The 21,658-nt window shown below is 52.3% G+C and overlaps 10 protein-coding genes across 10 annotated transcripts; 6 read left to right on the top strand and 4 right to left on the bottom strand.

Moving 5' to 3' along the window:
- Nucleotides 1-105: 105 nt before the first annotated feature.
- J4E78_002226 (uncharacterized protein) lies at nucleotides 106-1,122 on the top strand (the record flags this gene model as incomplete). The annotated part of the gene is made up of 2 exons (XM_049362874.1): nucleotides 106-615; nucleotides 670-1,122. 2 exons carry the CDS (start codon nucleotides 106-108, stop codon nucleotides 1,120-1,122), a joined length of 963 nt encoding a protein of 320 aa, XP_049225466.1.
- Nucleotides 1,123-1,446: 324 nt separating this feature from the next.
- Nucleotides 1,447-2,086, bottom strand: J4E78_002225 (uncharacterized protein; the record flags this gene model as incomplete). The annotated part of the gene is made up of 2 exons (XM_049362873.1): nucleotides 1,447-1,995; nucleotides 2,042-2,086. 2 exons carry the CDS (start codon nucleotides 2,084-2,086, stop codon nucleotides 1,447-1,449), a joined length of 594 nt encoding a protein of 197 aa, XP_049225465.1.
- A 240-nt stretch (nucleotides 2,087-2,326) lies between these two features.
- Nucleotides 2,327-6,897, top strand: J4E78_002224 (uncharacterized protein; the record flags this gene model as incomplete). Its single annotated transcript, XM_049362872.1, has 4 exons — nucleotides 2,327-2,636; nucleotides 2,689-2,792; nucleotides 2,845-5,702; nucleotides 5,757-6,897. 4 exons carry the CDS (start codon nucleotides 2,327-2,329, stop codon nucleotides 6,895-6,897), a joined length of 4,413 nt encoding a protein of 1,470 aa, XP_049225464.1.
- Nucleotides 6,898-7,143: 246 nt separating this feature from the next.
- On the bottom strand, nucleotides 7,144-8,714 carry BNA51 (Kynureninase 1; the record flags this gene model as incomplete). The annotated part of the gene is made up of 2 exons (XM_049362871.1): nucleotides 7,144-8,136; nucleotides 8,190-8,714. The coding sequence occupies 2 exons, from the start codon at nucleotides 8,712-8,714 to the stop codon at nucleotides 7,144-7,146; spliced, it is 1,518 nt and encodes a 505-aa protein (XP_049225463.1).
- A 317-nt stretch (nucleotides 8,715-9,031) lies between these two features.
- Nucleotides 9,032-9,712, top strand: J4E78_002222 (uncharacterized protein; the record flags this gene model as incomplete). The annotated part of the gene is made up of 1 exon (XM_049362870.1): nucleotides 9,032-9,712. One exon carries the CDS (start codon nucleotides 9,032-9,034, stop codon nucleotides 9,710-9,712), a length of 681 nt encoding a protein of 226 aa, XP_049225462.1.
- Nucleotides 9,713-10,592: 880 nt separating this feature from the next.
- Nucleotides 10,593-11,375, top strand: J4E78_002221 (uncharacterized protein; the record flags this gene model as incomplete). Its single annotated transcript, XM_049362869.1, has 3 exons — nucleotides 10,593-10,614; nucleotides 10,772-11,185; nucleotides 11,272-11,375. The coding sequence occupies 3 exons, from the start codon at nucleotides 10,593-10,595 to the stop codon at nucleotides 11,373-11,375; spliced, it is 540 nt and encodes a 179-aa protein (XP_049225461.1).
- Nucleotides 11,376-12,756: 1,381 nt separating this feature from the next.
- On the bottom strand, nucleotides 12,757-13,860 carry J4E78_002220 (uncharacterized protein; the record flags this gene model as incomplete). Its single annotated transcript, XM_049362868.1, has 1 exon — nucleotides 12,757-13,860. One exon carries the CDS (start codon nucleotides 13,858-13,860, stop codon nucleotides 12,757-12,759), a length of 1,104 nt encoding a protein of 367 aa, XP_049225460.1.
- Nucleotides 13,861-14,681: 821 nt separating this feature from the next.
- On the top strand, nucleotides 14,682-16,475 carry J4E78_002219 (uncharacterized protein; the record flags this gene model as incomplete). The annotated part of the gene is made up of 1 exon (XM_049362867.1): nucleotides 14,682-16,475. One exon carries the CDS (start codon nucleotides 14,682-14,684, stop codon nucleotides 16,473-16,475), a length of 1,794 nt encoding a protein of 597 aa, XP_049225459.1.
- A 123-nt stretch (nucleotides 16,476-16,598) lies between these two features.
- On the bottom strand, nucleotides 16,599-18,881 carry J4E78_002218 (uncharacterized protein; the record flags this gene model as incomplete). The annotated part of the gene is made up of 1 exon (XM_049362866.1): nucleotides 16,599-18,881. The coding sequence occupies one exon, from the start codon at nucleotides 18,879-18,881 to the stop codon at nucleotides 16,599-16,601; it is 2,283 nt and encodes a 760-aa protein (XP_049225458.1).
- A 654-nt stretch (nucleotides 18,882-19,535) lies between these two features.
- J4E78_002217 (uncharacterized protein) lies at nucleotides 19,536-21,641 on the top strand (the record flags this gene model as incomplete). Its single annotated transcript, XM_049362865.1, has 1 exon — nucleotides 19,536-21,641. One exon carries the CDS (start codon nucleotides 19,536-19,538, stop codon nucleotides 21,639-21,641), a length of 2,106 nt encoding a protein of 701 aa, XP_049225457.1.
- Between the last annotated feature and the right edge of the window lie 17 nt (nucleotides 21,642-21,658).

Genomic DNA, 21,658 nt, shown 5'->3' with positions numbered 1-21,658 from the left:
CTACTCGAACCTCCGCGCTTCGCCGCACGCCCTCGGCTTCTCACCACCATCGCTCGCACACCAGTCCACACCCGATCACCTACTTTTGAAGCCAAGCCCTACAAAATGGGTAACGACGGTGGCTCGATTCCCAAGCGCAGCGAACTCGTTAAAGAAGCCGCCAAAGCGCTCACAACCGCTCAAATCAAGGAGGCGCAAACCGAACAACAAGAATACGCCTGGTCCACCGATCCTCTTACGCGCAAACCTCTCGCTCGTCCTGTGGTTTCAGATGCAGCTGGCGTTTTGTACAACAAGGACTCCATTATTGAGTTTCTTCTGAAGGACGACGAGGATGCAGAGAAGGCGGAGATGAAGAAGGTTGGGGGTGTGAAAGATTCAGAACTGGGCACGTTCGGGGATAGAGTTAAGGGGCTGAAAGATGTCGTGGAGGTGAAGTTTGAAATCGAGGAGAAAGATGGTGGTGAGGTGCAGAAGACTTTGGGAGAGAAGTGGAAGTGCCCGATCACAGGCGAGAGGCTAGGACCGGGGAGCAAAGCCGTCTATGTTGTTCCTTGCGGACATGCATTTGCGGGAAGTGTCGTCAAGGAAGTTGCTGAGAGGGCGTGTTTGGCAGTACGTACCAATTGGACTTTTGAACCTGAGGCGCGATGACTGACCTACTTCCAGTGTAACGAACCGTACGCAGAGAACGACATCATACCTATCCTACCTACCGCGGCGACCGATATCGCACGATTGAACCTGCGTATGAAGACCTTGAAGGAAAAAAGCCTGACACATGCGCTCAAGAAAGCACCCGGCAGCAAGAAGAAGCGGAAACACGGCGATGCATCTGCCGCCGAGAACGGCACTGCGAAACCAACATTATCAGACGAAGATAAAAAGGCAAAGAAGGAGGCTGCAGCAAAATCTACAACAACGGCGAATGACGGCATCAAGAACTCTGCCACAGCCTCATTGACGCGAAAAGTCCTTGAAGAGCAGGAAGAGCGCAACAAAAGGAGGAAGATGGCTCAGAATGACAACGTGAACAGTCTGTTCAACAAGAAGGAGCACAAGGCATCGGCAGGAAATAGTGCGGATTATATGACGAGGGGGTTCAGCATTGGGAAGAAGTGAGCTGATCATCGTGGAGAGGCAGACATCCAGGGTGCTTTTGGCAGGCACATGATGGCACTGAGGGTGTGTCGATAGAACAACAGTAAATACATGATACCCTGCGATGAAAAATCGCAACCTTTACATCTGGTCCTTGACCACGGAAGCTGATCCTGTTTTGGCTGAAGCGAGAAGACGGGCACATCAACTCAAGGTTCTCAAGGTGATGTGCAGTAATGAAGCCAAATATCTACGGTTACGAGTCGTTTAAACCCATGACGGAGTGTTTATTACAACGAAGTGTTTTTAATAATATGTCTTATGAAGCTATTACTAGAACCCCTTTCATTCTTGTGGCGATTCTTTTGTGCTCACTGGTGGCAGAAAGAACGCTTCACGATAGTACCTCGCCTCCTCAATGCTCTCCAGAATGTCTGCACGTGCTTCATGCAACATCTTCTTTCGTGGTATCTTCTTCAAAGTAGCTTTGGGTGCCCATCTACGAGCAGCCTCCTTGATGCTGCTGACGTCCATGATCCGGTAATGAAGGTAGTCGGTGACAACCTTGTAGGGCTGCTTGACGAGGAAAGACTTGTCGGCGTGTACAGAGCTCCCAGAAAGCAAAGCAGTGCGGCGTTCAGGTACGAATTTCTTGATGTAGGCAAGTAGCCCTTCTGCTGCTTCTTCGGCAGTGGTGGTGGAATCGATGCAGGCTTGAGTCAGACCCGACTGACCGTGATGGCTAGTACACCATTCGCCCATAATATCGAGCTGCTCCTTGTCGTGATGTATTACGGCTTCATAGCCAGTTTCGTCAAGGATGTTGAGGTCTGCATCAGTGACGAATGCGGCGAGAGACATGATGGTGTCATTGTCAGTGTTCAGGCCGGTCATCTAACAGGGTCAACGAAATACTGCAACAAATCTCGATCAAGCCTACCTCACAGTCTATCCAGACCAGAGGGGCTTTAGAGACTGTCGCCATGATGATGGTGGGGTGTTGAAGGGGCATTGTAGCGGGCAAGTAATAGATTGTACGAATTCGGGTAGTGGCTTGGCGCGCTTAATTGACTGTCCGTCGCGTCGCGTGCACGGTACTAGCGCGTCGCTCCTGCACTTTAACCTGTCGTCCCGCCAGCCCTCCAAACACGCCCACGAAAGCACCCGATACCCCAATTTCTTCACTTCGCCTTTTGCTCGCATACCCTATACGTTATAATTCATCATGTCGCGTGTAGGGAAGAAGACTGGCGCTGCCCTACTAGCCGAATTGCGAGCGAACCGCGCGGCGGGCAAGACGCGTTTGTCCACATACGAAGTCGCCGAAGAGGAGCAATTGTACGACGAGGTCGACGAAGAGGGGTACAAGAAGATTGTGCGGGGAAGACTGGATAAAGATGACTTCGTCGTCGGCGACGAGGGCGAGGGATACGTTGATGACGGCAGAGAAGAGTGGGATGACGGACAGGGTCAATACCACTATGCTGCCACGGATAGCGAAGAAGACGACGAGCGGCCCGCCAAGGGCAAGGCTGGTATGGTGTCAATCATCAAGCGTACGCACGACTTACAGCTAACGCGTGATAGCCAAGCGGAAACGCGAAGAAGACGAGGAGAAGCGAAAAAAGATCGACAATGGCATCAGCAAGTACTTCAGTGCGAAGAACGCTGCAAAGGCACCTAAAGCAAAGGTATACTACTGGAATGCATCATTCCACCCAATCTCAATGCTAATGCACTCAGCCTGTTGCCACCGCCGCCGACAAGGACTTCATGGAGGACCTGTTAGGCGAGATGAACACAAACCCCGTCCGCTTGTCCACGAACCGAATGCGACCCGTCAAGACAGAGGCACGCCGGAAAATACGCGTACTCTCACCTCCTATCTCGGAGAACCGACCGGCTCCGACTACAAGGCGAAGCAATGATTCAGACGCACACATGCCAGATACACCACCGGCAACGAATGCATACGTCGACGATGACGACCTCCCCGTACTCGACGATGATCAGCCTATGAGCGACCTCCCACTACAATCGTCACCTGTCGCCAAAGCCGTAGAACGAAGAGCACAGCCTGCGATCAAACAAGAAGAAGACGAAGATGACCTCATGGAGGTTGCTCAACCCACGACACATCTTGGTGTGCCAATCACCAGTGTCAACATGGCGGGTAGGCGACCGATAGCAAAGCTCAAGAAAGAAGACTATCCCACACCCGCCAGCTCGTCGCCCGTTGCACCTTCTTCAGCACCTGTCGATGCTTCTTCCTGGAACGACGTTACAAGCAAGCTCAACGTTATGAGCAGCCCCGCTCCAGCGACCACTGGCATGGGCAAGATACAACCACAGGACGCGGTGGAAGAGGATGGTAGCTTACGCATGTTCTGGATTGACTACACCGAAATCAACGGTAGCTTGTGTCTATTCGGCAAGGTCAAGGACAAGAAGTCGGGCAACTACGTCAGTTGCTTTGTGAAGGTCGATAACATCCTCCGAAAGCTATATTTCCTACCCCGTGAATACCGTCACATCAGAGGGGTAACCACCGACGAAGAGGTTGGCCTGAGCGATGTATCAGACGAGGTTGACTCTATTATGAGCAAGCACCGCGTAAATCTACACAAGATTAAGCCGTGTACTAGGAAGTACGCCTTCGAGTTGCCCGACATACCAAAGGAAGCCGACTACCTGAAGCTCCTTTATGGATACGACAAAATGCCACTATCCTCTGATCTAAAGGGTGAAACATTTTCTCACGTCTTCGGAACCAACACATCCCTTTTCGAGCAGTTCGTGCTCTGGAAGAACGTCATGGGACCGTGCTGGCTCAAGATTGATGCTCCCGACTTTGGTTCTGTTGCAAACGCTTCTTGGTGTAAGCTTGAAGTTGCAGTCAGCAAGCCCAACAACATAACAGTCGTCAGTGCGTCGGACAATCTTGACGCACCCCCAATGACACTCATGAGTCTCTCCCTACGGACTACTTTCAACGCGAAGGACAACAAGCAAGAGATCTTGGTCGCCAGTGCTATGATCTACGACAACTTCTCCTTGACCGACACGACACCCGTGGACCAGATGCAGTGCAAGAGCTTCACCATTATGCGGCCGAACGGCGCAGCTTTCCCAGTAGGCTTTGACAAAGAAGTGGAGAAGGTTAAGGGCAACATGTACATGAAGAAGACTGAGCAGGAACTTCTGAGCCTGCTGATGGCGATGTTCCAGCGGCACGACCCGGACGTCCTCGTCGGACATCGCTTGGACGACGTGGATTACAGCGTTTTGCTAAGCCGTCTGCGTGAAAAGAAGACACCGGGATGGCACCGCATTGGGCGACTCAAGAGAAGCGACTGGCCCAAGAGCATGGGCAAGGGCGGCGGAAGTTTCTTCGCTGAGAAGCAACTAGCTTCTGGCCGCTTGCTGTGTGACCTGGCTAATGATCTCGGAAAGTCTCTGATGCCCAAGTGTCAATCGTGGAGTCTTGAGGAGATGGTCCAGCTTGGGCTCAACAAGCGACGTGAAGAGCTCGACAACGAGGCCGCGCTCAAGACTTGGGCGACGACGAAGGAGGGTCTCCTCAACTACATCAAGCACTGCCAAGCCGACGCCTACTTCATCGCTGCGATCTCGATAAAGGTGCAAATGCTTCCACTCACCAAGGTTCTCACCAACTTGGCGGGTAACTCCTGGGCCCGAACACTGAGTGGAACTCGTGCCGAACGTAACGAGTACATTTTGCTCCACGAGTTCCACAAGAACAAGTACATTTGCCCGGATAAACAGTGGGGCAAGAGCAAAGTAAAGGCCGAGGAAGAAGCAGCCGAGGGCGAAGAAGGTGCGGATGCCAAAAAGAAGGACAAGTTTAAAGGTGGTCTTGTCTTCGAGCCCGAGAAGGGTCTCTACGACAAGTTTATTCTGGTCATGGACTTCAACTCCCTTTACCCCAGTATCATCCAGGAGTTCAACATTTGCTTCACCACCGTCGAACGATCCGATCTCTCGGAAGATGACGACAAGGTGCCCGAAGTCCCCACAAACCAAGACCAAGGTATCCTACCGCGCCTTATTGCTACACTCGTCTCACGACGTCGCGAGGTGAAGAAGCTCATGAAGGCCAAGGATGCCACTCCAGATGAGTTGGCAACTTGGGACATCAAGCAAATGGCTCTGAAGCTCACTGCCAACTCTATGTACGGATGTTTGGGATACACCAAGTCTCGATTCTACGCTCGACCACTCGCTATGCTCACGACATACAAGGGTCGTGAGATTCTCCGCAAAACCAAGGACATGGCCGAGGAGAAGGCATTGCGCGTCATCTATGGTGACACTGATTCCGTCATGATCAACACAAACGTCGATAACATTCAGGATGCGCTGAAGCTGGGCAACGAGTTCAAGAAAGAGGTCAACGACAGCTACAAGCTTTTGGAGATCGACATCGACAACGTCTTCCGCCGTATCCTGCTGCATGCGAAGAAGAAATATGCTGCCATTAACATGGTCCCTGTCGATGGCAAGTACATCGAGAAACTCGAAGTCAAAGGTCTCGACATGAGGCGCAGGGAGTACTGTGCTCTGTCCAAGGAGACATCAACGTAAGTTCTCCAGCCTACGGAGGTATATATAACGGCGTACTAACAATGCTATAGGGAATTGCTCAACTTCCTACTTAGTGGTGAAGATCCTGAAGTAGTCGTTGAGAAGATCCACAACCACCTTCGCGAGCTGAGCAAACAGATGCGCGAGTACGCCGTTCCAGCTCGCAAGTACACCATCTACACGCAGCTCGGAAAGAACCCCAAGGAGTACCCCAACGGTAACTCGATGCCCTCTGTCCAAGTCGCACTTCGCCTTCAAGCCAAGGGTAAACACGTCAAGGCCAAAGATGTCATGAGCTTCATCATCACAGGTGAATCATCTGGCTCGGCCGAGAGCGCAGCAAAGAACGCATATCCCGTTGACGAAGTTTTGAAAACCGACAGTGAGCTGAAGCCCGACATTGACTACTACCTCCACAAGCAAATTCTGCCACCAGTGGAGCGTCTCTGCGCGCCCATCAGCGGAACAAACATCACTCTCCTCGCAGCGTGTCTTGGCCTTGACACATCCAAATACCGTGTGAGTACCGTTTCAGGAGGCGCACAACAAGACACCGAAATCCACCCTCTGGAGTCACAGATCCCAGACTCTGTGCGCTTCCAATCATGTTCGCCGCTTTGGCTCCGCTGCCGAGGATGTACGACAGTATTCCCATTCCAAGGCCTCTCTTCGACATCACCAACGTCGGTATCGTTGCAGACCATCTCGCACAGTGGTATACAATGTCCTGCTGAAGGCTGTGGGAAGATACTACAGAACATCAGTGTAGTGGCTCAGCTCGAATCCTCCATCCGCCAAGTTCTCGCTTCCTACTACGCAGGTCACGTTGTATGCGACGATCCCCAGTGCTCAAACCGGACGCGAAGTATATCCGTCTATGGACACCGGTGTCTTGGTCCAAAGGGACTCGCTCGAGATTGCTTGGGCAAAATGACCTACGAGATCAAGGAGCGCGACGTCTGGAACCAGCTGTTATACTACCAATCCTTGTTCGACGTCGACCGTGTTGGTAAAATGGATGGTGGTGTCAAGACGGAAGACATGGAGAGGAAGGAGAAGATCAAGGTACTGGCTGAAGTCAACAGAGAGAGATTTGGCACGCTGAAAGGTGTGGTGGAGCGGTGGTTGGAGAGGAATGGAAGGCAGTGGGTGCAGATGGATAGCCTGTTTTCTTTTGCGCTTAAGGCATAGGCGGTTTGGTTTCGCAAAGGCGTAGCATAGGCGATGCATGATCGTCCGGGCGCGCCGTGGGGTTCATCTGGTTCTGGATCATGACGGTGTTTTGCATATAGTGTTGACGTTCTTGAATGTAGCTTTTGAACATGATATCTGGAAAATGCTGTATTGCTTGGGTATATGTATTACTTGTATTATAAATTACATCGCTTTTCGTTCACGATCAGATGTCGCTTGAACCAACGCACTGAAAGGTACTGATCATACAGTGGCAATGCCTTGGGGTACTCCGTCGTTATGCGCACCCTTCTGCCCAGCGCCCTTCAGGGCCTCGCGACAAGCTTCGTGGAAGACAGTAATGAATCGATGAATGTCGTGGAATGAGTTGTATAGTGGGGCAGGCGCAACGCGCAGAACGTCAGGCTTCCTTTCGTCAACAACGACACCACGCTCTTCGATGTAGTGTTGGACTTGATCCAATAACCCCGGGTTAAGAAGTACACTCAGCTGCGCGCCTCGTTCAGCCGGGTTTGCGGGTGTGATTATCTTATATGGTGGCTCTCCTCCATCGTACTTCAGGAGGCGTGCCTCGAGGTATGCGGTCAGTTTAAGGCTACGTTGACGTAGCGCATCCATGTTTGTCAACGCAAAGACGTCTGTCGATGCCATGACGGAAGTCATATCCAGTGCGCTGGGATTGCTGAGTTGAAATCCGCTTGCACCAGCAATGGGAACAAATTTGTTTTCCATTCGAAATCGACTGCTCTTATCGCTTCCCCACCAGCCGCTCAGCCGTGGTCGATAGGCGAGCTCGGTATCGTTACTGACTACGCCGTTTGTGCCGTCTGTTCGAGATGTAGACACTTGCTCCACCCTTCCGTGCCTCTCGTGTACGAAGAGTCCACCGATGACTCCTGGACCACCATTCATGTATTTGTAGTTACACCACGCTGCGAAGTCTACGTTCCAGTCGTGTAGCTTCAGCGGGACGTTTCCAGCTGCATGCGCTAGATCCCAGCCCACTGTAATACCCAGTGATCGGCAGTGACGCGTTATGAGTTCTATATCGAAGAACTGGCCCGAGTAGAACTGAATACCAGGTAACAACACTAGTGCGGTTGTAGGCGCGTGGTGTGATATGACGGAGAGGATGTGTTCGTTGGAGAGGTAGGGTGAGGAGGCCGAGGGCGGGTCGATGGTAACAAGCGCAGATGGATCGAGGTTGTGGTGGGCGATCTGAGAAAGAGCTGCGTACTACAAGAAGTCATTAATTACCAAGCGCTGATAGCATGTATGCATCAACCTACATGATCGCTGGGAAACGCCTTGCCCTCGATGATGATCTTGTATCTGTCCTTGGTCGGTCGATAGAAACTTGCCATAAGCAAATGCAGGTTTGCAGTCAATGTCTCCATTACGACGACTTCGGTAGGCAGTGCACCGACTATTTTCGCGGTTTCTTGTTTTATCGCATCATCAATGTGTAGCCATGGCGGCAGGCCTCCTTCGTAATCGGTAAAGTGACCGAATACGCCCTTAGATGCCCAAGTATCAAGGTAGCGATTCACATATTCCTTGGTCCTCCGAGGCTGCAGTCCCAAGGAGTTGCCGCAGAAGTATATGGACTCTTCACCGTCGTCTTCGCGCGTGTTCGCAGGTTTTCCGTTCTGCTGAAACCCGAACTTCCTGTTCCTTAGGTCGCCCTTTGTCGGAATCACGAATTCGTCCCTCAACTTGCTCAGGTCATCTTTCTTATCTTCCTTTTTCGCAAAGTCGTCGGTGCACAGTTCCGCCTGTGGAATAGCGAGATAAGGGTTGTGGTGTTTGGGCATGGCAGCTGGTGATGAAAGAAGAGTTAGCGGGATTCGGACAAGACAAAGCTTGTGCAGAGATGATGTAGCACTATCATTGAGGCTTCAGGGACGATAAGTAGATAGCTTGAGCGGGTAAGGCTGGAACAGTCTGGTGCTCGTACGATGGATGGTGGCGGCGGCACAAGGTGGGGTTTGTGCCTGACTCAGCGGGTCTAGAACCCCGAGTGTGAGGGCACGTCTGATTGGATCCCGTCGGGTGTGACATTCCTAGCTATGACCTCAGACTCGCGGTCCTTCATCGCGACAGCGCCATCCACATCCTCGATATCGCGATAATGGCCTCCCCTTCAACCATGTGCGCGTCGTGCCTGCGGATAGCAAGACAAACAACGACACGGCGGCCGGCCCAACCTATCGCCGCCGCAGCTCAATCAATGCGAGCGTACAGCAGAGCAGCACCGCACGCCACTTCGCCATCGCTATTCCTCGACTTTCTTGCGCCATCATCTCCACGAGGGACTTCAAGACTTGTCCCAGTACAAGGCTTAGCATTCTCACAACCACAACACATACCACGACGAGCCCTCGCCACATCATCCGACGCCTCCACCGCAAAGCCCGCCCGCGCGATCCAAAACCCACGCACCGACGATTCCGGCAACCCCATGCTGATCTCGATAGCACCCCGTGCATCGAACCGGCTTCAGAAGATCTCCTCGGGCGATAACAATCCGAACCTCGCATTGCGCGTAAGCATCGAGAGCGGCGGATGCCACGGCTTCCAGTACCTCATGGACTTGACCGACCTGTCCAAGAACCCGGCGACCGAGGAAGATACCATATTCGAGGGAGAGAAGGGAGAGAAGATCGTTATCGATGAATCGAGTTTGGAGCTGTTGAATGGAAGCACGGTGGACTATACCATGGAGTTGATCGGGAGCCAGTTCAAGATCACTGGCATACCAGGGGCGACGAGTAGTTGTGGGTGCGGGACGAGCTTTGATATCAAGATGTAGATTATACCCAGGCAGTTAGATTTACACTGGTCAGTGTTTTACATGGAACTGGTCTCGTAATATGCATGGAGTAACCCGGTTTCTCCGTAGGTAACCTATCTTGACTACCTTCTGCACGCTCCCCATGCAGCGATCGTCCTTCACACAAATTGCGGAGTCAAAACGCCCCGCGTTTCTTTCGGTCGTTCGAAGTGGTCGCTCGCAGGGTCAGATTCAAAGTCACGTACGTGATAGGCTGCGGGCGCGGTGGTTTCGCCCGTGCGTTTGTTGGTCCAGCGGCAATGTGGTTGGTGGTGTTTGCATGGGGCACGAATACCAAACGCGTTGGGCAGACCTCGCGACTTCCTTTACTCGAAACCTTTCTCCTCCGTCTTCTTGCTCCGTCCTCCACGTGCGTTCTCTGTGGAATTACATTATGCGAGACCCCGCCCCTCTCAAGACGACGATGTCAATACAGTCAGCACTGCCTTTGCTGGAGCTTGATCATTTCGACACCTCCGACATTCGGCTCGAAGAAGAGATAGCGATTCGTGTCAATGACGTTGATTTCGTCTTGATTGAGCATTGTCAAGTAATCACAGCATTCTCTTCCTTGCCGCAATCGCGCGCTAAACATCACAGAACTTCCTTAGTTTCGATCACAACACTCTAACGTTGGTTCTCGTTTGTGTCGTCGAACCAGGACATGTTATATCGAAATCCACTCTCGAGAGGCTGCGAACCGAAAGGCTCCAAAAAGACGATGTCTTTCAGCCGGTTTTTACCAACACTGTTGTCTTCTATGGCGCGAATCAGGATGAGGTAGAGTTTAAGGAAGATGCTTTGGAGGCACTAGCTACATGGGGTACCAAAACGTGGAGCTTCGTTCCAGGAACAAACCATGGGCTTGTGCGGACCGGCCCGTACGTATACGTTCATGGGCGAACATGGCAGCCTTGGAGAGTATACAGCGACTTTAACGGTACATTCATGTGTACATTCAAGCCAGGGTCTGAGAGTACTGGAAGATAAGCGCTTCTCACATCTTCTATCATCAAAAACTAACTGCGCTTACTCTAGTCAAAGTCGACGAACCAAAGGCTGGACTCAATGGAAGAGTCCTGGTACCATCACGATGCTACTTCAATCCGAGCAGTGCCCGCCCTCTTGATGGTGCAAGAATCAGCGTCAAGGACAACATTGATATCGCTGGCCACAAGACCACCCTATGCAATCGTGCCTGGGAAGATTTATACCCACCCAGATCCAAACACGCAGATTGCGTCCAGACTCTGGTGGACGCTGGGGCTATCATCGTTGGGAAAACCAAGCTGCAAGCAATGATCATGCGGGAGGAGCCACTAGAGTGTGTGGAGTTCGCAGCACCGTTTAATCCTCGGGGCGACGGCTACCAAGTCCCTTCCGGAAGCAGTCATGGGAGCGCTGCAGGCATAGCATCATATGACTGGCTGGACTTTTCGCTTGGTTCGGACAGTAAGTGGTTCGCAGTCGCTACATCTTCTCGCGCCGCTATAATATATGGCTGCTATCACCCTATCGGTAAACTGACATTGATGTAGCAAACGGAAGTGGACGGAAGCCAGCGTCATACAATGGATGCTTCTCGATCCGACCCTCCACAGGCATTCTAAGTACCAACGGAGTCATCGGACAGTTCAAGTAAGTTAGCAAGACTAATGACTGCTTGCACCGACTGACAGACGTCCTTGTCTTTTAGCAAGTTCGATATGCCCGTATTCTTTGGTCGAGATGTATCAAAGTTCGCAGACTTCATATCAGTATGGTATGGGAGTTCACCCGTGCTTCGACAACCTTCAAATGTCAGTCCTAGTTACATATCTTCTACTCAAACACACTTTGCTGATGCAAGGCTAGACGAGGTTCAGGATTCTGTATTCCCAAGACTACCTTCCCACTTCCAACATGGCGCAATCTTCGCTTATCGACAATTTCGTCACGGGCTTAGAGTACGCTTTGGGAACTACAAGGACCATCATCTCCTTAGCAGATCAGTGGAGGCTAGAGTGCCCAGATGGAAACGATAATGCCGATCTAGCGGAATATCTTCGACTTGTACGTACTCTTCGTACCTCAACACCAAAACTAGCTTTACTAAATCATTAGCAGACCGGAAGTTACCCGTACTACCATGATTCGTATCACAATCTACACGATTTCCGTAAGCTCTACGAGGAAAAACACGGAAAGCCGCCTTTCGTACACAGAGCGATGCATTGGCAATGGTAGGTGATATCTTATTCGACACATAGCTTTGCTTCACACTAACCGTCGACTGACAGGGATGTGTCGAAGAAGATTACAGTAGAAGAGCGAGACTTCTACTGGCGACGCTCTGAGCTTTACCGAAAGTGGCTTCTAGACAGGGTCTTTGATACAGATAACAAAGACTGCATCACCATCATGGTATTTCCGATCGAAGAGGGAAGACCCAACTATCGCGACGCGGTGCTGCCGTAAGTAAGACAGATATGCTGCCAGGACTCCACTCACTTACGTACAAATAGACCTTACGCCATTCTCAGCGGGTATTCGTCGTTGAACATATCTCCTATGCTACGCGCTCCGGAACTCACTGCAATAGGTAATGCGTCGCCGAGCACGTGTGTTACATGTACTGATACTACTGCAGTGGGCGAGATCACGTATCATTCGACCGTTACTCAACGTGAAGAGCCTATGCCGGTGGCGGCATCGATCATAGGAGCTCCAGGTAAGCTATCGATAGAGCACCAAATTGTCCGCATGCCCGGTCTCTGACTCTGCAAGGAACCGATCTCGTCCTGGCCCGATTAGTGCAGAAAGGCTTGGAAGCCAGAAATTTGCCGATCAGAGTGAAGACGGGCCGGTCAGTATATTGAAAAGGGTAGCTACGTGGATGGAAAAGTGGAAAAATTGTTTCCGTCGAGAGAAAGTGCACACATTGGAAACTTCTTATTGATCGAAAACTGTAGTAAACTCCGTGCTTCTCTACTGAGAAAGTACCAGGACAGCAAACCTTCAAGACCATGTGCCAAATCTCAGGATCACTTCAGGCTTACAACCACCTTCCTTGCCGAAACACCCTTCTTCTGTATCTCCAAAGCTCCTTGGATGGCTTCTAGACCCCCTCCAGCAATGCTCGGTTCGGGAGCTGCTCTGAATCGGCCAGTCGCGAGTGCCTCAGGCAGGAAGTCAGCGTACACGGCTTCGCCGACAGGGGAATGCGCCACCGATCCGTACACGAAACTTGTCTTGATACCTCGCAACTGTGACTTGATGATGATAGAGATCATCGAAGTGGTGAAGCTCCAGACAATCTGCAGTGCGACAAATCGCTTCGGTTGAGCCGGGATTGGATAGGTCGCCATCGCAATACGCTTATTGCCTTTACATTTACCCATGACGTCTAGACAATGGAAAACTGCGTTCTCTCCAATAGACATGGCTCCCGCGCATTCTTTCCCTTCCATGGCCCCGACGATCTTGTCGACTGTAGAGGGGTCGTTGTAGTCGAAGACTTTGCTAGCACCGAGGGATCTCATGAGATCGAAGTTCTTTGGCGAAGATGTTGTTATGACTTCGTATCCAGCGGAAACAGCGAGTTGGATAGCGTTGCAGCCTACGCTAGTCGAGCCTCCCCAGACAAGGACCGTCTTTCTGGTCGGTTTCGGGTGAAGTTGAGGATATTGCAGACCGAGCTGATCCTTCTCGAACAGCCCTGCTGCAGCGGTAGTGAAAGCCAGAGGTATCACTGCAGCAGATTCAAATGATAAGCTGTCTGGAATAGACGATGTGTTCCTTTCCAGGAGAACGGGAAACAGCTGGAATGCTCCGTATGCCGCGCTGTTGATCTTCTTGTCTGTACTGTGCGCCTGACCTAGAACACGGTCTCCTACTTTGAACCGTACCACTTTGCTGCCGATCTGAACCACTTCGCCAGCGACATCAAAGCCGAAAACAAAAGGATATTTGATCCAACCGAACGCCATACTGGTGCCCTGGTCTTGCAAAACCCAATCCACGGGATTGATCGCCACTGCACGATTCTTGACGATAACTTCATCGGGCCCAGGAGTAGGAAATGGCGCTTCCGAGACTTCCATGCGTTGCTTCGGTGCTGGCATCCATGCTGCGAGATTGGTAGGCATCGTGTAGAAGATGAGGACTCGGAGAAGTGATTAGATGTGCGTTCTCAAGATATTGAATGATGATAAAGTTTGAAGTATCTTTCCTTGCAGCATTCTCAACATCTAGATTCCTTTCCATCTTATACTTCTACCAGCTCCTGGACTTGATGCCTGCTTGCAATGCAATCTCGTGGACGCGGAGCATTGCACCAATCAGAGGCCAGCGGACGTCCGTTTGGGCCCACATTTAAGCCACCTGCCGTCCGTAGGCTTACTTCGATTACTCTGACGCACACGACCCCAATAGGAAGAATGTGCGATTTAGTGTAAAAGCTCTGGTAAGATACGGCCCATGTATATAGCCGCCGACCTAAGTTCCTCCGTGCGTATCGTGCTTATGTTGCCACCAAGATCACTACCTATGGTCAGCAGGTCCTAAACACTTCAACATCTCCTAAGTACGCCTGAAGCAAACCAGAGAGATGACAAACTCGCCTATTTCCTCGGAACGACTGCTAGAGAGAATGAGAGGTCGGGAGAAGGCCCAGCTATCCTGTGATTTCTGCAGGAAGAGAAAGTAAGGAAGTGATTTACCTTATTACCAAGACACCTAACAGGAAATGTCTAGACTTCGATGTGATCGAAACAAGCCTTGCGGGAGCTGCATTCGACTAGGGCAAGTGGCAGGGTGCAGCTTCCCTCTACCCCAACTTCCGCGAGCTCCACAAAAAGACAGACCGATAGAGAGCGCCACGCGAAAGGCGTTCGAGGAACGAATTGATCAGCTGGAGTCGCTCGTCCGGTCTTTGCTTGACAAACAAGAAAAACTCCCTGATGCTCGGATGCCGGGGAATCTGGCGACCCAAGAGACTACAGAAACCGTCGCCGCGGTGGATCCTCTCGTATATGAAGCTGGACGGATAAACCTGAACGACCATCAGTCTTCATACGTCGAGAGTGACCACTGGAAAGCCATCCTGGATGAGATTAGTGACCTGAAAGACATGGTACAGGAACAAGTTGAAGAACCACAACATACTGAGCCAACAATCCCTGGAAACGACCTGTTTCTTCTCCAAACATACCCAGTTACAAAAATGGATATCGTCGCTGCGATTCCGCCCCGCATAATTGTCGATAGCATGATCTCGAAATACTTCAAATGGGCGGACATGCCCGTCTCACTTGTCATTCACCGCAAGGTCTTTATCAAACAATACGAAGCGTTTTGGGAAGATCCGCTTTCGACGTCAACCATGTGGCTGACTATATTATACGGCATGATGTATACAGTAGCCTGTTGTACGCTATTCATGAACGGCGGTGCGGCCTCATTGGACGAGACGACAGCAGCCGAATATCACAGCCTGATCATCATCTCACGAGAGAAGATGATACAATGTCTTAGGCTAGGTAACTACATGAAGGGCGTACCGCATACCATCGAGGCCTTACTGGCTTTCCTTCAGAGCGAATACGTTCAAGGCGAAGACACACAACAGGGCTGTTGGCAATTGACGGGCGTCATAATACGCGTAGCGCTCAAGATGGGCTACCACCGCGATGGCTCGCATTTCCCGCAGATGAGTGTCTATGAGGCCGAAATGCGCAGGCGTACCTGGTATATCCTCACCCAATTTGACATCGCCTCAGCTTCTGAGGTCGGTCTTCCGCGAATCATAAAGGAAACTCAATGCGACACCGCTGAGCCGCGCAATCTCCTGGATGATGACTTTGACGATACGTCCACCGTCTTACCGACTGCTAGACCACAAAGCGAGCACACGCTGTCCCAATTCCTAGTATACAAGAGCAGGATAGTCTCCGTCTACGGAATGATCTGCGACTTCACGACGTCATCGAAGCAGCGAGACTACGACGAAGCAATGCGCTTAGATACGCTACTTAACACAGCGTACGCCCAGAAGCCTCCCATACTCCAGTTGAAACCTATGCAGCAATCTATCTTAGACGGCGCAGAGCTCATCACCCGTCGTCTCTATATAGCGATGTCGTATCACCACGCGCAGATTACCCTCCATCGCAAGTTCATCATTCTTTCAAAGACAAACAGCAAATACCAGGTCTCTCATTCGACATGCATAAGCGCAGCGTTGACAATGTTGCGGCTGCAAGCAGAATTATTCGAACAGTGCCAGCCAGGCCGTATGCTAAATACCGATCGATGGAAGATCCTTTCCTTGATCCAATCCGAGTTCCTGCTGGCCACAACAGTCCTGTGTCTCAATTTGAATGATGATATGAAGAAAGGGCTGGTCGGGGAAGAAGTGGCGCAGAAAAGCGTGGAAGCACTCAAGAGTTCGAGAAGTGTGTGGGAACAGCAACAGGGCTTCTCGAAAGAAGCGCAAACGGCCGTGAGAGCGGTGAATGCTGTTCTGGGTAAATTGGGGAGGGACCCGACAACAGACACCGATGAAGGTAATCTGGCAGGTGGAGAACATGGAGAGTCTTTCTCTTCATTCTCGGGAGACATCACTTCTGGCCCTAATCCGCTGGCATTTGAGGATGCCTCGCAAACGCAGCTTTCTCACAACATACCGGATGAACTTTTTGGCACAGCTTTTGACGAATTCTTGGTGATGGATCAAGGATTAGACGGATGGCTTCAGGTTTGAGATGAGGTTGATACATTACAAAGTCGGTCATCGTCTATCTCATAACTTCGGTAATATAGTATAGTCTTTTCCAGCTCTTCGAGAGCCCTACATCATATCTGTCGAATCGATGTACACCTAATCTTACACTGCAATCGCTTGGCTGCCTTGTTCGTCCTTCGGTTCTTCGTCAACGCCAAGACTTTCCATGATGCCCTTTGGAGCGTCTTCAGGTTTTGGCTCAGACTGGGCGGGCGGCTGCTCTACAACTTCGTCGAAGATTCCACCTTCGGGCTCTGTGCTCTGGCCAATGGCCTTTAGTATCCTCCATGCCCTCCTGAACTCGTCTCTGATAGCAACGATACCACGGTGAGTGACGGTCCTTGCGACATTGTGATCGGTCTCGAATGGATCTTCAATTGCGAACAGATACCGATTCGTGACCTTTTTTTCCGCCGTGATTTTGGTCGTCGCGCTCACCCAGCCCTTGCTTTGCTTCGACAAGATTCCGCCAGGCGTCCGAAGGGACAGGACTTCGTTGGTCCAGTAGAATTGCGGGGGCTTGGGTCCATAGCCGTACCCGGATAGAGAAGCGTAGTACTGGAAGAATCCGCGTAGCAATTCACCGACAGACTGTGTGTTCTGTGAAAGGCGACCGGCTTGCGCGGCCTGGATGATCTCCAGCTCGTTGCGCCAAAAGCGGACCTGATAGCCTGCTATAGTCGTGTTCTTGAAGAACTGCTCTAGAGCTACTGTGTCGCTCGGGAGCGGGACGGCGAGTTGGAGATTTGGACACACCGGTGGTTGGGCGACATTGACCAGATAATGCAGTACCATAAGTACCCATCCGTATGAAGAGAGAGTGCCAGAGTATGCGCTGTTGACTTTTCGTCGCTTGGCCCATGACTTAACGAAGAGAACCATTGGCCGTACACGAGGGTCAGTTAGGGAGTAGCATCGAAGCATATGAGTGTTATGGATACCGAGTGGGTTTTCGAAGTTGATGTCACACTGAATACCGCAGCCCGTCTTTGGAAAGTCGAGGGGACCGACTACCTTCTCTCGCATCCACTGTTTCTCAGGGCGGTGATGCTGATCTTTCTTAGCCTTTTCATCGGTTCCGTTGCTGACACTGTCTTCTGACTTGGTGGCCGACGTAATGGAGGTTTCCTGGGCGGTCTCAACTTTTGCAGGAGCTTTTTGCCGTTTCTTGGTAGTTGCCGCAGCACCTAGTGTAGGGAATTCGTCACCAAAGTTAGGGCTGTCTGACTGCGCAGTAAGCTCTGAAGCTTTTGCTCCATCAACATCTACCAGCGGCTTTGGCGGTGGGGTAGCCTCTTGTGGCTTGTCTGAAGGGTACTTCTCCTCTTCCGGAAGCTCTTCCCACTTCTGGCGTTCCTCGGCGAGAGCATTATACAAGGTCTCGGTTGGCGTCTGGCATATCTTTAGAATTGGTACTCTCGTCCTTGTGAGTAGACGGCCACCCAGCTTGGCGTCGAGAACTGCCCGTTCCAGCAAACGCGGGATGCCACGATCAATGGCAATATCACTAGCCCTCGCTGGATCTTTCCATGTTGGCACTACTGCCAGATCCATGTCTGAGCCGGGCATACCAAAGCCGGAAGCTAAGCTGCCAAAGCCTACCAAGGAGATAGTCGAGATATCACCAGAGTAGCCGCTGGCAAAAGCTTCTTGCATGATGGTTTCCAGGTGCTTTCGGAAGTCTTCTTTGGCCTCCGACTCGGATCTGGACATCTCCACCTTCGGAATCTCGGCTGCTGCAATTGCGTCCAAGTGTTTGACTTGGGCCATGGAGTTCTCTCGTGGTTGATTCATCGGTGGTCGAGGAGGATATTGACCTTGTGGACGGGGACGCTGTGTCGATGCTGGACCTACCGGGATTTGGCCTGGCAGTGCGAAATGATCATGAGGCCGTTGCATGATTCTAGGGGGCTGTGTGCGTGATGTACCATCAGCGTTCAGATTTTGTTGTTGATGGGGCCGCCCTCGCCCCCGTGAGTGATACTGTCGATTGTCTACCTGTGGGCCGTTTTGAGAGACATTTGGGCCTTGCTGGTCTGGGAAGTTTCGCGGAGGTTGTTGATATCGCTGGTTGGAAGCAAACCCTCTTCCACCCCCTCGGACTGGCGCCGTGTTGGCGGAGGCGTGGGCGCGCCATCCTTGAGCTTGATCTGGAGTAGGACCTGGAGTTGTGTGGTTCTGACCGTTGCTGTTGAAATTGTTGACGGTATCGTGTAAACCTCCACGACCTCGGCCACGACCTCTTCCTTGGCCTCGTCCGCGTCCACGGTGTGCTGACGGGGCGTCTTGACCAGACTGTCCACCGGCCATGCTAACGTTGCCGAGGATCATATTGCGCAATTGATTCTCGAGCCCAGTGGGCTGTGATGCATTTTCCTGCTCCATGATGTCGGATTAGTTTGAAACCGTTGGCGGTGTAAGCAAGTAGTGGAGTGTGTATCCGGTTTGACGAAGTCCGGCAGTGAAAGAGGGGCAGGGAAGAGATCTTATTAGGCCAAACTCGTATTCAGAGGAAGTGATTCTGGCTTTTTAAGTTGTGGATGTTTCCTATGACTTTGGTTGGTGTGGCGCGTGGCAGTTCTGGCGATTACTATGGGAGGAAGCGATTGGAGGCCCCAGTTGATGGATCTTATAGGAAGACTATTCACACCAGGCAACCATGGGTGAATGTCTTGTCTAGTCAAAGCGATCAGGCCTCGGAAGGATTTGGATTAAACGTCCACGGTGGCTCTTGTGCAAGGGATTGCTGGAAGTGCGCGATTCCTATGGTGGCTCATTCCTGGCGCAGCAACCGTGGAAGCGATGACGAACTGGATCGGGCAGTCGCTGAGTGGTGGCACTGTTTGGGAAGGCGGAGACGGCCTTCGCTGGAAACGGGCTTGGCGCGCTAAGACACTAGCGTGGAGCTGTGACGTTCGCGCGCGACACAGGCCGAAGTTGAAGGAACTCCCTGGGACAAAGGTGACTGCGTCTCCCCACCCTCACTATCGTCTGCCCATCGCCTCTCGCTCGTGCCCCCATCCCACCGCTGCCTCCGACATGAACGGCAACATGAACGGGAACCCGCCGCCCGCCAGCGCGCCCGCTGCGCCCGTCGCCGCCAATGGCCAGCAGCCGCCTGTTCGTCGCCGTCGCCCACGTCCGCAGGCCGATGTCCTGCGCAAGCCCCGCCGCCCACTACAGAACATCACGAGGCCCATGGTCTCGTTGTCGCAAATGAACGAGGCCAAGAAGCCCGTCGCCGGGCCCGCAAGCGATGGCACGCAGTCCAAAGACGCGTTGCGACATGAGTTCATTGCTCAAGGCGCCAGCAGCTTCCCACTTATCGTAAGCCGCAAGGACTTGAAAGAGCTGCGACACCATGTCATGCGTCTGCAGAGCAAGACGCACGTCGACATCACCGACGACAACCAGTTCAAGACGCCCATCAAGCTCCACCGCCGAGATCCCCGCGCGCCTCCAAGCGGTATGGGCTCCACGTACGAAGAGGAAGACACGAAGGAGGACATGGAAGAAATGAAGGAGCGGGAGCGCATCGAGCTGCAGAAGGAGGAGCGTCGCAAGGTTCGCGAGGAGAACCAAGCCAAGATCGCCCCTACTGGCATGAAGAAGCCACCTGCCTTCCACAAGAAGACGGAGCAGAAGTACCGGCCCGATGATACTCCAGAGGCAAAGAAGCGACAACTTCTGCGATACGAGGAGACGCTGCCATGGCATTTAGAGGACTTCGAGAACAAACAGACGTGGGTCGGCACCTACGAGTCGGAGCTGTCAGAAACACATGTCATGCTGTCGACCACCCGCCCCGGCGACCCCAGTACAGCAATTCAGATGGCCCCTATGGAGCGCTGGTATCGGTTCAACGTCAAGGGCAAGGTCAAGACTGGCGGCGATGATCTCGATAAGATTCTGGCCAAAGTTGAGAGAGGCGGCGGACCCAAATTTTTCGCCGAACTCGAAGAGCGTCAGAAGCAGCGTGTCAACGCAGAGAACAATGCGAAGATGTGGAGTGGAGTCCGTACCCGTGTCGGCGGCGGTGCAGACGACGAAGGCAGGATCAAGCGCGAGCGCCCCGACGACGACGCAACCGGATTTGTTAAGCGCGAAGCTGACGCGGACGACATCGACTTTAACCTTGAGGAAGACTTTGCCGACGACGAAGAGGGTCTGAATGGTCTCTTTGAAGGTGAAGAGCAGGACGTCAAAGAAGCCGCAGAAAAGCTCAAGCGAGACCAACTGCAGGCTGCTCTATGGGATCGCCCCGATGAACTTGCCATTGCGATCAAGGAAGAACAAGAGCGGAAGGAGGCTGAGGAGAGGAGGATCCAGGAAAAGGGCACCCGAAAAGCCCTAGTCAAACGCGAAAAACAATATGACTACCTCGACAGCGATCCAGAGAACCCGTACATCACCGAAAGTGAGTCCGACACCGACTCCGAGACGGAGCGTCAACAGGCCAAGGAAGAGGCAGAGAAGAAGGCAGCCGAGCAGAATGGCAAGGCACCGGAAGCTGGTAACGTCCCCTCTGGTGCATCTACCAAGGGCACCAATACCCCCTCGGGGAACCACAAGTCTGGCGAGAGCAAGAGCAAGAAGAGGCCAGGCTCACCCAACCTCTCAGAAGCTAGCGGCAACGAGTCCTCGCGCAAGAAGCACAAGAAGAAGCATGACAAGCTGGCTGATGGATCCCGGAAGTCGTCCCTTGCTAATCTCAAGGGCGCAGGGTCTGGTAGCGACAGCGAGATGACTGACGCCGGCAAGAAGCGGAAGAAGGATAAGAAGGACAAAAACCGCATCATGATTGGCGCTTCTCCGAGCGGCACTCCTGGTGCTAGCCGTGCAGGCAGTCCTACAGCCAGTGGCAGCCGCGCAGGTAGTCCTTCTGCAGCCTCATCACGGCCTTCCCTACCATCTGCCAAGGAGATTTACGAATCGTTGCCACCCCAAGGCATGAACATTCAGAATCTCATTGTCAAGTTCAAGGGTCGTGTTGACAAGACCAACACGCAGGTCTTCATCAAGCTCGTCAAGGCGGTGTCTAGCTTCGACAAGGCCAAGAGCTGGCTTACCCCTCTGGAGAAGATGCCCTCCGAGGAGCACATTAACGCATTCATGAATGCGTCAAACGCACCGAAACCTGCGTAGTCTGAGACCGCACGTGG

This window comes from Alternaria triticimaculans (assembly GCF_023758025.1).
Source record: "Alternaria triticimaculans strain BMP 0046 chromosome Unknown scaffold_2, whole genome shotgun sequence".
NCBI classification, from domain to species: Eukaryota; Fungi; Ascomycota; class Dothideomycetes; order Pleosporales; family Pleosporaceae; genus Alternaria; species Alternaria triticimaculans.
The sequence above is the reverse complement of the archived record's forward strand: the minus strand, read 5'-3'. Positions and strand labels throughout refer to the sequence as shown.